General features: G+C 34.8%; 1 protein-coding gene across 1 annotated transcript in view; it reads left to right on the forward strand.

The window, feature by feature from the left end:
- The window catches only part of itgav (integrin, alpha V), a 34,771-nt gene that overhangs the window by 3,217 nt on the left and 17,663 nt on the right, over positions 1 to 13,891 (forward strand). Inside the window, exons 3-11 of the mRNA XM_067443574.1 lie at positions 538 to 629; positions 5,610 to 5,724; positions 6,075 to 6,136; positions 6,699 to 6,744; positions 8,701 to 8,823; positions 9,018 to 9,062; positions 9,634 to 9,677; positions 9,780 to 9,836; positions 10,266 to 10,318. Of these exons, the coding sequence (XP_067299675.1) occupies positions 538 to 629; positions 5,610 to 5,724; positions 6,075 to 6,136; positions 6,699 to 6,744; positions 8,701 to 8,823; positions 9,018 to 9,062; positions 9,634 to 9,677; positions 9,780 to 9,836; positions 10,266 to 10,318 (637 nt within the window). The remainder of the gene's footprint in view (positions 1 to 537; positions 630 to 5,609; positions 5,725 to 6,074; positions 6,137 to 6,698; positions 6,745 to 8,700; positions 8,824 to 9,017; positions 9,063 to 9,633; positions 9,678 to 9,779; positions 9,837 to 10,265; positions 10,319 to 13,891) is intronic.

Genomic DNA, 13,891 nt, shown 5'->3' on the forward strand with positions numbered 1-13,891 from the left:
GATCATACAGACTTAGGAAAAATTTCAAGCACAAGTATTTTTTGAAATCACATTTTGAAAGGTTTAATTTCTATGGTGAATGTTAGAACTAGAGAATGATTTCATGATTAGAATGATGTCAGAACATTTGTGCAAGTAACAAACAAAGTTCTACAAATCATCCATGCCTTGTGTGTCTGCTTATGAAGTTGTTTTGCTAATTTGATTATGCCATGAATAGATTCAGCTGCCAGTGTTCATGACCTTGGATTGAACTTCAGATGTTTTGGTAATGAAGAGGATGAGAGAGTGTGGCATTGCGTATCAGCTCAACTTTTTGATCTGTGAACTCAGATGCTTGTCATATCAGACCTTTTGAAATCAGCTGGAATTAAGAACATGCCAGTAGACAAGATTGTACTTATTGGAAGAGCAGTATAGTTCACTGCAAAGGAAATTATGACAATTAAATGAACTGACTTACTTATATTTCCACCCCCTCCATCCTTCATATCTCTTCCTTCCCCATTCCCCCTTCCTCTGACGTTCCCATCACAGATGACAGAAAGAATTCCAATGGAGAGCAAATGGAGTTTAAGTCAAATCAATGGTTTGGGGCCACTGTGCGTTCCTCTGGGGACCATATTCTGGTGAGTCAGGGTATATATATATATAAGTATATATATATATATATATATATATATATATATATATATATATATATATATATATATATATATATATATATATATATATATGCACACACACATTAATAAAAAGAACAAAGAAAATACAAATATTTTAGGAATCTTAAAAAACATGTTTATAGGAACACACCAACTTTTTGGGACTTAACCTTATTTGCTGCCGTACCATGGGTGCAGCGGCGCAATGATATTACACAGCACCTGGAAAAAGTCCTCAGCAAGCTCTCTTGTGCGAACAGATTGTCACGTTGGTTATGTTGACAGAAGTTAGCCTATTTTCAGGCGCTGCGTAATATCATTGCTTATCTAACTCTGGGGATACGGTGAATAAGTTAAGTCCCAAAAAGTCGGCGTGTTCCTTTAAAGTACATTTTTTTTGGTCATTTATTAGGCAAATAACAAACTGAAACAACTGGTCTTTATTCACACATAACCAAAAAACTGAATTTTGTATGGCGTCCTTTGGCCTTGATAACAGCTTGTATTTCTTGCTGGTGTTGTTTTTACGTACAGTACTTTTCTACGGCCTCTGTTGTTAATGACTCTCAAAGAGTTTCTGGTTGTTCCCAAAGACTTACGTTTGATGAAATTTTGTACAATAAATCTTTGAATCCACTAAATCCCAAACCTTTTCAATAGGTTTCAAGTCTAGACTTTGACTTAGCCAGCATGCATGTAGATATTTAATATGTTTTAGTTTATAAATAAAATATTTAAATTCATATATAATATCAATTTTATATATATATGAACTTGCACTTACTTTAATATAAATATGAATTAGTGTATATATTTTAATAATTATACACAGTACACACACAAATATGTTAACACAAACTTTTATTTTGGGTGTTATTTATTGATTTGACAGCACTGATATATATTTATACATTTATGCATATTTATTTAGTCATTTGCTTTGTAATAGTTTTAAACTATGCAGCTTTTATGCAACTTTATGATAGCTGTGGATTTATAAACTCTTTTTTTGGTGGCAGTGATTCTAATGCTCTTCATTTGTTTACTTTTTTTTTTTTTTTTTTTTTTTTTAAATCTACTTTAACTTATGCTTCCAAAATAAATCCGTAATCAATCAGGAATCAAGAGGAGTCGCAAGTCATGCATGTGCACAATTTTAACACAAACTCATCTGTCATATTTATATTAGCAGCAAAATGTCACTCAAGTGTTGTTCCACCAGCTGATCTTTTACACAGGGTTCCTTAGCATTTTGAAAAAGTATGGGATTTTTTTATTTGAGTAATATCCAGGGGTCTCATTTATAAAGCGTGCGTACGCGCAAAATGGGGCTGGAAACATATGTACGCCAATTCCCACGCAAAGGTTGTGATCTATAAAAAACAAACTTGACGGGAGAATGTGCGCACCTTTAAGCAAACTTTGAGCTGTGCGTATGCACATTCTGGAGACAAAGGGAATTGGTGACACAGATGGTGAAGTTGTGAACTGAAGTTAGAACTGTAGAAAATGAATGTGAGAAGAAGAAAGATTATAAGAATTAATAATGACATTTAATTTTCAGTCCATTTCATACATTATAACCACATTATTATGAAGATTAAATCCAACAGTGTTATTTGTCCCGATTGTTTTAGGCTATATACATGTAGTAAAATCCAAACGGAATTCAAAATGTATTTAAAAAAATATACAATAATACAATAATGATAATAATCAGCGCTGCCTTAGTCACATTGTCCACAATTGCAGGAGGAGATGGCGTGACTACATGTGATATAGAGACAGAATAGCATGAAATACCCTTTTATTAGAGAACTGCAGAACACGGTGTAAAAGCGAAATATTTACCTTAATGTACATATATTATCATAAAATGTCAAAGTCTGCAAATAGTTATGAGGCACAATTGCTCATCGGTCCTAACTATTACGGTGTTAATTACAAAACCGTCATGAAGAAGCATGTGTTCACTATTACATTTTTTAATTTAAATTAATTCTGTGATTTTTTTTCTCAAGGTGTTAATGATCAGTCTATTTGTTAGTAACATATAAATCCGCCGGTGACCCGGGTATGTAATGCTTCATGATGGCGTTGCTGGCACTGTTGGAGGATTACGCCAATGGCAGAATAAGGAGAGGACAAGTTTCCATTCAGGGACATTATCAGCAATACTGCATGCATTTTATTTGATTTGAAGTGTTTAAAATTAACAAAATATTTTTTAATGAAAATAACACTTTATAATTTAAAAAATAAATAAAAAAATACCTGTTTGTTTTTATGGATATTTTGATATATTTATTCTACAACATAAAAAGGATATTGTATGATTTTAAGCAATGTAATGTGTAAGGCACAAATGGGATTTATAGTCCATATCTAATCTTTTTCAATGTCTTTTACATTTGACAGTGTTAAGCATGGTGTCACCTGGATGGGAATATGCATGCAAATGATATGCAGATGAGGTCATGCATAGTAAAACTAGGCGTAAGCTCCATATATGGGGATTTCAGGGAGGAGACAGGGTGCACAATCTGCTGCTGGCTGTGATCCAAGTAGAGGTAACTGCAGACTGGAGCAATGGGCGTGCCATGAGGTCGGAAAGGAATGGGGCGTGCTTTGAGGTCTTTTTATGGTCTATGACCAGGACGCGAAAAGCTTCCTGATCCGCATAAAAGCGGGTCACTATAATTGCACAAATAATTATACAAGACAAAATACATTTCTTTCACTAAAAAAACAATAATGATATTAAAAATACATTCAAAAGTATGCTACCTTCAAAACCTGTATGGCGCGGGTTACGTGACGTCATCACCACCACAACTTTTTTAGGATCAATCATTAAAAAAACATTCATACTGTTTGTGATAAATGCACTTTTTTAACACATCACTTGAATATATTAAACATTTATTTTTTGTATTGCCCTTTTTCTATTTCATTTTGGACTTACTTTAAAATAGATATTCCTAAAATAGAAATTCCTAGTATTAGAATTTAGAACCTTGTGACATTTTACTTTGTTTCCAAAACCCATATTTTTCTGAAAAACAAAATTATATAATTAAATTTAAGTTTTATATGCATGACACAAATAAAAGAACCCCTCCTATATTACCTTTTAGAAGACTGATCTCACAGTATACTTTGAAACCCTTTCAAACATGAGATCACAAATAAAAAAGTTTTCTGCCTTGATTCATAAACTTAGATTTTTGTATTTATTTGTATTGTTCATTTTATACTTGTTATTGTTATTCTCTGATTTACACATTTTGAGCTGTATTTACAATGCTTTGTATTTTTAATGTATTATACTTGAAATGTCTGTACTTGAACTAAATAATAAAATAAATAAAAATATTAAAAAACAAATTATTATTTTAAAGATAAAAATGTCTCCTGACACTTTTGAAGGCATACTAATTTTGTACTTTCATTTAAAGTTGGCTACATACAAACTAAAAGTAATATTATTTTGATGATAATGGTACAGCAAACGTTTTTGCTGTATAAAGGCATACATATACGTGTTTGATCAAACACTTACCATATAATATAAAATGAAGTAAAACCGGTTTAATAAACTACTTTTAAGTGACATTAATCAAGTAAGCAAAAAACAACAACATTTTATCCCAAAAACATTTATTCAATAGTCATTTTTACAATTACGTTTTTTAAAACGTCAGTTGAATTTGTCATCAAAGACTTGTTCTAAGTCAAAACTCATTCCTCTGTGCGAAATGAGTTTACTTGACTAATATGTACATTGTTGGAAATGTTATATTTCGAAGAGTTGTGTTTGCAATAAAAAAAATAAAAAAAGCATTCCTCCACTGATTCATACTATGGTAAAACTATGGTTACTGCTGATTGGCCAATGCAGTCGCCAGGAGGAAGCTCCTTTGACCAATGAGAAACCTCTCACCACGCCCCTACCTCCTGCCACGCCCATTACCCCAAGCTGCAGTTACCCCTGTCTCCTGTGATTTATAAAGGGATTTTTGTGCAGGTTCTGGCAAAATCTAGCTTTTGTATGCACGTACACTTTTAGGATGAAATCTACGCATAGTTTCCCCAGGTCTGGAACGTATAACAAAAATATTTGTTTCCAGACTCTTTCCCTATTCAGTACTCTAAAATATAAAAAAAGAATTTCTAAAAATAAATGTATCATACAAGCAGAGTGATTTCATGGCAAATGTTTAGTGATTGTCGAACACGAATGAATGGATTCTAGGCGCACATTTTTGAGATGCAAATATCTTTTGAACTTCACTAAACGATTGTGTGTGTGCCGCTCAAACCAGCAACCGATACAGGAGCAAACGATCAAATAATTCAGACTGTTCTTTGATGCTTGGTGGATGCAACATCAAACGATTACACGATTACAGTATCAAATAAATCTGTCCGACTCAGAGGAAATGTATGCAGCTTATGAAGCGTTTTAGCTTTCTTCTCATCATGTTATCACTTTGAGAAAACCAGTAAAAAAAAAAACCTGAGAAAATGTTTACAGATGATTGTACTATATAACAAATTAAATGCTGTGTTAATCATTTATGGTTTGAAAATCTATTGAGAGGTTTTGGAAATTGAAAATGCGTAGGAACCCTGTTTACAATGACCCCGGGATGTCCTTATTGTTAAGCCGTGCTGTATATTAAAGATTCTATATTAAAGAAAATCCTTGATTGAAACAAGTCAGACATCAAATTGAAATGGAAATATTCTTTATTATATTGTTGTAAGAAGCTGTTTGCTTCTTTTATTTAAAATAACTTTGAGCTTGACTTTCAGTGCTGATATGGCACTAAAATAAATACGTTCAAAATAAGTATTGCTGTAATATGTCAGCAGAATGATTTAGAAGAGTATGATTCCTACTTGTGTACTAATCTGCACATTTTTCTCTATTTTCTTCAGGCATGTGCTCCTCTCTACCAGTGGAGCACGTATGGATTCTCAGAAAGAGAGCCTGTCGGGACATGTTACCTGAAGAAAGGCAATAACATTGTGGAATATTCGCCCTGCCGCTCTAGTATGTACATGATCACAGGGTTTTACCTCACCTGAGGCTGTTCATGCGCTTATTGGGTCACATCTAATAGCCTTCCTCAGAAATGAACAGATTTATGGGATATCATACTTGTGCTGTGTATCCTCATCTTTGAAAACAGTATGGTTTTAAGACCTGTCTGAGTTGATACGTTTTTTTCCTAGTCGATGTGCCAGTGGTCATATGATCATCATGACAGTTCCTCTGTCTGAAGTTTGTCTTCCTCTATCTCGCCTTCCCTTCACCTTGAGACTTCCTCAAAATTATTTCTGCCTCTTGCGAATACATGAATGACTTTGATATTATTATATAATGATTTGTTCTTTCATCAGACTCAAACTCACCTGAGGGACAAGGATTTTGTCAAGCAGGTTTCAGTGCTGACTTTGTTAAGGTATTTTTTTTTAACTCCACAGAAATGTGCTCCCTTGTATATTTACATTTTTATTTATTTTTAATTTATATATACAGTATATCCCCAAAAATATAAAAGGCGCTTGATGTCTAATTTTCATAAATACAGACGTTTTTATTTAGTACGCTCACTTGAGGACGTTAGTAAGATTTTACCCCCAAAAAGTACAATTTTAAACGGCTGTATTTTACATGTTTTATTTTATTTTATTGTATTTATGAATCTCTTGAATAACTTTTGCCATGAAAATGGCCTCTTTCATGGCATTACAAATTCAACTACTTTTACTACAAACTATACAAACAACTAATATCAACCCCACTATATCTGATGGTTTACCATTTTGGACCTAACATTTAATTTTCTAAAATGTTTTATTTGAGAATTGTGCTGGTGCTTTTTCTTGTCAACATTAATAACAAAATGTGTTATATTTATATATCTTTTTATTTAATATTTTCAGCTTTTACCCTGCTGTGTATGTTTATGTTCTTGTCTATTCTTGCCGAATGTACAATACATGTTTTTATGTATTTTTCAGAAGAACCGTGTTGTTATTGGAGGACCAGGAAGCTTTTATTGGCAAGGTAAACGGTTTTATTTTATTGTCCTTCTGTAAATTTGACACTGAAAGGCACTGAATGGGGAAACGACAATGTGCTCTGTCAGGGGTTTTTGTGACTCAGAGAATGTCTGCTGTGTCTTGCTTCCAAGGGCAAGTTCAGATTGACACAAAAACAGGCTAGTGAATGTTTGCGCAACCTCTGCAATACTTGTTTAAATTTACAAATGTGTCCGGTCCCTGCCTGTGGGAGAAAAGCTGCTCAGAAGAGAGGGAGCTGTTTTGAAGTCAATAAATAATGCAGAATCATATGCTGTCTCCTGCAGTGGAGATGAGTCTGTGGCTTCATTGAAATGTTTTGTGTCGGGCTGTGTGATGTTAAAATGGTTGTTTACTGAGTTGCAGCTCTGTTATGACCTCATAGGGTGGGGTCATGTTAGGAACCCTGCCCAGAAAAGACATTAAAACACATCTTTCATGAATTCCATGACCTGCGGTGTTCGTTTTAAAAGTTCATTTTAAAAAAGCTTTCTAGGTGTTTTTTTTTTTTGTGTGTTTAGTTTTTCTGCTGAGTGTCTCTTTTTTGTGCTGGTATGATAATTATACTCCCTGCTGAGAGTAAAATGCTTTCAGAAATGTGAATGTGATGGTGTGATTGATAGAAACTTAAGCAAACCTTGGCTAGGTTGAAGTAAATCTTTATTTCGGTCTGTTTACATTTAATGAATTACTTTGTTATTATGACATTCATTTTTTATAACAGTGAGATAAACTAAATACATGTTATGTATACAATGTAAACTGTAAATATGTTGTTAGTTACACTGCAAGGTACAAAACAATTCTACATAACTTTTTAATGATATATATTAGGGGATTATTATTAGAAAAAGTATTATTAGGCAGTAAAAAAAATTGCTATGAAGAAATAACGAGACTTCTTAGAACTATAAAATGATAAAACATTTTCATCAGTTTTTAGCAGTTCATATAAATGAATGAAATGAAGGAAGTGATTCACTGAAATGAATTGGACTACTGGCCATTTAAGGACATTGTGGTTGCTTCACACTTTATTGCATCGCTTTTTTGAACAAACTGAGCTCCTATTGCATTGCTGAGGGTGTGTTCACACTTGTCAGGTTTGGAGCGATTGCTCACCATTAGTGCGGTTTGTTCGAGTGTGAACGCTGCCGTTTGAACCCTGGTGTGCACCAATCAAGCGACCAAACAAACAACCCACCTTTCCCGGTCTCGGGCCGCTTCCAAACTAAACTCTGGTGCATTTTAAATATGAACACAACGTGGAACAAAGACATCTAAACAAAGCAAAAATAGGACGTGATGTCACCAAATGCGACTCTAAAAAGGACAGAAAGCATATGTTTTTGTTTTTGTTTTTTTGTTCTCATCATAGTTTTGAGTCCTTACACATTTTATAAGTGCTTCACAAGTTCTCATTGTACATGCGCACATATAACGAGCAGATTTAGTCCAAAAGTTTGCAAAGTAATTTTTTTTATCATTGGGTTAATTCTTAAAAATGACAGCTGCTAAGCTAACCAGAGCTAAATATATTATTTCCTTTTTCGGTTCGGACCAAAAGAACCAAGAGAACCCGAATTACACTGAAAGTAGCACCATGACTTTCAGTTAGTTATTGTAAAAGATAAGAGACCACAAAAAAAGAACAAAAAATGCACATACAACCATAACAAAAATCATATTAGATGATTAAGGAAGATGTGATGATTTTTTTTTTAGTACTTTTTGTTGAATGTTTATAAATACTATTAAAGTTTGCATGCATTTATGCATATATTGGCACTGCTGCTTTTCTTTTGTTTTGCTTAATAATCACATGCAGGTTAAAGACCTCTATTACTTGCACACTTCATTTCATATGCATTTGGAACAAAAACAAACAAACACTTTAGCTATTGGTATTATTCTAACTGTTTTTTTTTGTTTGTTTTTTCAGGTCAGCTGATCTCAGATGACATCACTGAAGTCATCAGCAGATACAATAAGGAGTTTTTTACTCCTTATGGCAACCAGTTATCAACCAAGTCGGCCGGGGCTCAATATGATGACAGCTATTTGGGTAAGCCTTTTTTTGCGTCTTTTGAAAGTTGTAATTATTTTTTGTGTGATTTTTATATTTGTATACCTGTAAGTCCGTAGAGCTCAATGTAATTTGGGGTTGCAGATGTAATGACTGTTTGGGTGCTTTGAGTGTACCGTAAACCAGCAGAAATGCAGTGCAGACATTTATGTCATCATTTCTTTCTGTCTTAGGTTACTCTGTGGCTGTTGGGGATTTTAATGAAGATGGTGACGATGGTAAGACATTTTGATTATATTTCAAATTTTGGAAAAGATACTTTTATGTAGCAAGGACACATTTAATTGATCAAAAGTAACAGTAAAGAGTTTTATAATGTTACAAAAGATATCGATTTCAAATAAATTCTGTGAACTTTGTTCTGAGAACATTAATGTTTTTTTTACAAAAATATTAAGCAGCACAGCTGTTTTCAACATTGATAATAATAACAAATGTTACTTGGGGAGCAAATCAGAATAATCTCTGAAGGATGACTGGAGTAATAATAATGAAAGTGATGATGATGGAAATTCAGTAATAAATGACAATTTATGATGTATTCAAATAGAAAACTATTATTTTAATTTGTAATAATATTTTATTACAATAAATTGTGCATTTTTAGGCAACCCACAACCATGAGTTGTCAGTGTCTTGTTTGAGCTGGTCTGACCTCTGCAAACCTAAGTAGTGCATTATGGGATTAGCTTAAATCAGATTTTTCTTTGTAAATGGATCAAGAAGCTTCACTGCTGAATGAAAGCATTGTTTTGTGCAACTCATTTGTAGTTCTTCCTGCCTCTCTAGATTATGTCACAGGAGTTCCTAGAGGGGAGAAGGCTCTCGGTTATGTGAGTTTAATACTATTTTTGGTCAGGAATCTGAAAAAAAAAGCCCATAAAAGTGACGCAACCCTGCTTGAAACAGCTCTTTGTCTGGTTTTGTTTTGTTAGGTCAACATTTTCAATGGGAGAAACATGGAGTCTATGTATAATTTCACAGGCTCACAGGTGAGTGACACCTTTTTTTCTTATCTTATCTTCCTCTTACCACAATCAGTCTTGCCTGTGAGCAGCCTGGAGGTCACATGACATGCCCAATCTTGTGGTCATGGCAGAGTTACTTTCAACATTTGTTACGAGGGTAGAGTTCATGTCCTAAATCCACTCATGTCCCAGCACATCTGCAACCTATTGACAGCAGTGTCGCCAGCACTCAAGAGTGAGAGAAGAAAAGAGGATGAGGTGTGGCGTCAACAGGCCACAATTGCTGCAGTTGTGTTATCACAACTGTTGTGACATTAACAGTTAAGCTAGAATCAACACATGGTTGAGTCCAAGCTCAAAAAATGAATCCATGTACTGTAGGCGGCACCACCAAACCCAGCCATAATAATAATAATAATTACTTATAATTTCCTCCTTTTCTGTTCACCTTAGATGGCTGCTTACTTCGGATATTCTGTAGCAGCCGTTGACATCAATAATGACAGGTAAGTTAAGTGATGCTCTACATTTAGCTGTTAAATGTTTTTCCTCACTGAAGGGAGGTTAATGATTCCTACACACATAAACAAGTTTCTTTCAAGAAAGTCCATTCATGGACTAATGGATACTTTTAAATCAGTTTTCTCAACTGGCAGGTTGTGGCCCTGAAAATGTGTTGCAGTTTGATGTCATGTTCAAAACTAACTGCTGAATTCAGTTTTTTTGTGAGTCAAAAGCACTTGGCTTTAGCGAAATCAAGCTCACACACATTAAAGGGACAGTTCATTCAGAAATTAAAAATGTCCTCATTTACTCACCCTCATGTTGTTGTATGACTTGACACCCAAACATGTATGACTTGCTGCAAAAAAAAAAAAATAGTTTCAACTGTTTGTGCTCATACAATGAAAGTTTGTGGGGTCTAATAAAATATTAGAACTAAATACACTATCCTATTACTGTTCCTTTAAGGTAAAAGAGCATAATATCTTGCACTTTGTCTTGTTGCAAGATATATAAAATATTTAATCAGACAACATTATACATAAAACTCTTTGAGTAAAGTGTGTACTTTTATAATTCTTTCACTTCATTAACCACAGTGCTCTAGAAACCCCTATTTCAGTAAATAATTAATTTATTTTAATTATTTACGGAAAAATGCATTTATTTTAATAGTAATTTAATATTTGAATCAATTGACAGCAGTTTTAGTTAAAATGTATATAACATGTACGTTTAGATTTATTTATAATATAATAGAATGCATTAATCATTTTATTCTTGATCTTACATTGTGGTAACACACAATATAAGATCAAGAATAAAATTATTCAGTTACATCATTCTTACCTTATTCGAGTCATTCTTACTTGGAGGATGTTGTTCTGATGTTGTTGCAAAACTGATCTTCTGCCAGAAACATCGGGTCAATCTGCTCTTGTCCAGAATCAGGTGGTTTGTCTTCGTCTGGCATCTCAGCTGAGACCTGTCCACTATGGCTGACCCTACCAGTAGTTGTGAAATACCAGTGGCATAGCTCTCAGCATCACTGATGCACACAAGCCCTCACAGCACGTCAAGCTGCAAACCATGTGAGAGACCCTAACCTAACTTAACCTAACTCAAAACATCCTGATGACCACATGGCAATCAGAGGCGTCCGGCAACTCCATAACAACGCAATAACCACGCAGAAAACCTTAATAAACGCATGTCAAGCAAAGGAAACCATCCAAAACATCCCACAACCATGTAGCAAAGCATCAAAAACCAGAACAACCTATGAACCGCATATTATCAACACTTTGACAATCACCAGAAACAAGAAACATCCAAGCAACCTCACAACAATGTGCAAAAACTTATTTGACAAAATAAAACTTACTCATAAAACTATAACTATATACAGTATTTAAATACGTCAATCCCGTTGGGTCTTACTCCGGGCTCTATGTGACACTGTGAAGACTCAGTGTCTGGGCTTCTTTCTTCGGGGTTCCTCAGGCAGGGGCTCCTCACTGATGTCCACATGGATTCGAGGACTGAAGCTTCTGCTGGTTGTGGAGGAGCTCTCAGCGATCAGGACGTGTCCATCAGGCTGCTCCATCTCCACCAGTGAAGGGCAGTTCAGTGCCTCCCACAGCCGCTGCTTGATCTTCAGTCCCAGTTTAAGACTGTAGCGACGGCGCCGTCCACTGCGTGTCTTCAGCATGGGCTCCACCACAGAGTGGTAGATGTCCTGGTATTCCTGCACGCTGTAGCCGTGGATTAAGACAGGCTCTTCCTGCTGACACACGTCCACTGAAGAGACTGAAGCTGCTGGACGGATGTCAGGAAGGACAGCAGCGTTCTTCACGTAGCGCTCCTCCAAACCTGTGGGGCTTTGAGCTCTCTCAGAGATACAGCTGTAATTGTGATCTAACCTCACTACAGCTGGCAGCTGTGAAAGCTCACAGGAGTCTGGACTGGAAGAGAAGAATCCCCTCAGGTGTGTGGGAAGAGCACTGGTTCTTCTCTGGCGACGCTGCTCCATGATGATGACTGCAGAAACACTTTCAAAACTGATGAAACTTACCAAATTGTAGAGTTGTAAAGAGTTTGTAGCATGTGTGATCAGGCTTCAAAACTTTAGAAATAGTTGTGTTGATTTCAAAAATCAACTTGAGCCGCTGGACTGACAGAATGTTGAGGCTCAGTTAAATGTAAACAACTCTTGATATCAGCAGTAAGTCAATCAGAGCAGCATGAGCTCTGTTACATATAATTCTCCAATTGCCATTATCCACTTCATTTCCAGTTTCATATATGTGTATATATTCCTAATATTGTGTCTAGACATGTGCCGATTTTCGATAATGCGATTTATCACGATAATGAATATGCACGATATTGTTATCGTGGGCACTTTAAAATATCGTAAATAATAATTTATTAACACTTTTTTTTTATTTTTATAATGCATTCAAGAATACTTTGCCCATCAACCGTATATAAATGCTCAACACCGCTGTTCTGCATCAAAGGGACACGCGCTCAGATATAAACAAGCCCAACGTGCGTTTGCACATGACTGAACCAGTCGCGCTGCTGAAGTGCCGCTCAGTGACAGCAGAGGGCGCTGATGAACTGCAGAATGCGGCTGTTACCCCGGGAAACCAGCAAACAAACAAAAAACGCGTGTAGTTTTTAAAACATCCATTCGTTTTTGTAATCTCAATGTTGTTCATCAAAGCACCAAATACTTAATACTTAAAGACTTAATAGGCTATTTATTTTCAAACTTAAACATTTTAATCTGGACTACAACATGCCCTAATAATTAGAACTGTTCTAATTATTTGTTATTGTTCAGTAAAACTTTCAGACATACGACTTCATTAGTTAACATGTTAATTCATTATTACCAAACTGACAATGAAAAATACTTATAAAGAATGAATCATTCTATGTTCATTTCTTAGTTACTGTTTAATAACATTAAAATCAAAATAATGAGACCTTATTGTAATTTGTTACCTGTTGTTCTTTATAGCCTATTTTTTTTTGCAATTTAATCTGTTTGAAAATTGTACTTTTACAGCTCTGAAAAATATCAAGAGACCACATAACATTGATTTCTCAATGAGGGGTCTCTTATTTTTTTTTCCAGAGCTGTATATATTTTTGGTGCATTATTGTATTTAAACATTCAGTTATTTTTGTTCTTACAAAAATAGTTCTTAAAGCTGTTATGCTATGGCAACACTTTTTTTTTGCAACTTATTTCAATATCGTGATAATATCGTATATCGTGATAAAACTTCATCAATTAATCGCAACATGAAAAATTGATATCGGCACATGCCTAATTGTGTCTGTATGTAGTGGTGTCTGTTAGGTCAGCATCTCTATTAGGAACCGCTCTATTAGCGGTTCATAAGACCATCTGTGCTTTTAAATGAATCTTACTAGTGAACACCAATCTTGTTCACTTTAGCACTCATATAATTTCTTCAAGTGTCTTCCTGATGAAGCACACTACTGCTTTGGTGGCATTTTTACAAGTCAAAATGGCAGTAGTGTGCTTTTTTGAATTC

Source organism: Pseudorasbora parva, chromosome 5 (assembly GCF_024679245.1).
Source record: "Pseudorasbora parva isolate DD20220531a chromosome 5, ASM2467924v1, whole genome shotgun sequence".
Classification (NCBI taxonomy): Eukaryota; Metazoa; Chordata; class Actinopteri; order Cypriniformes; family Gobionidae; genus Pseudorasbora; species Pseudorasbora parva.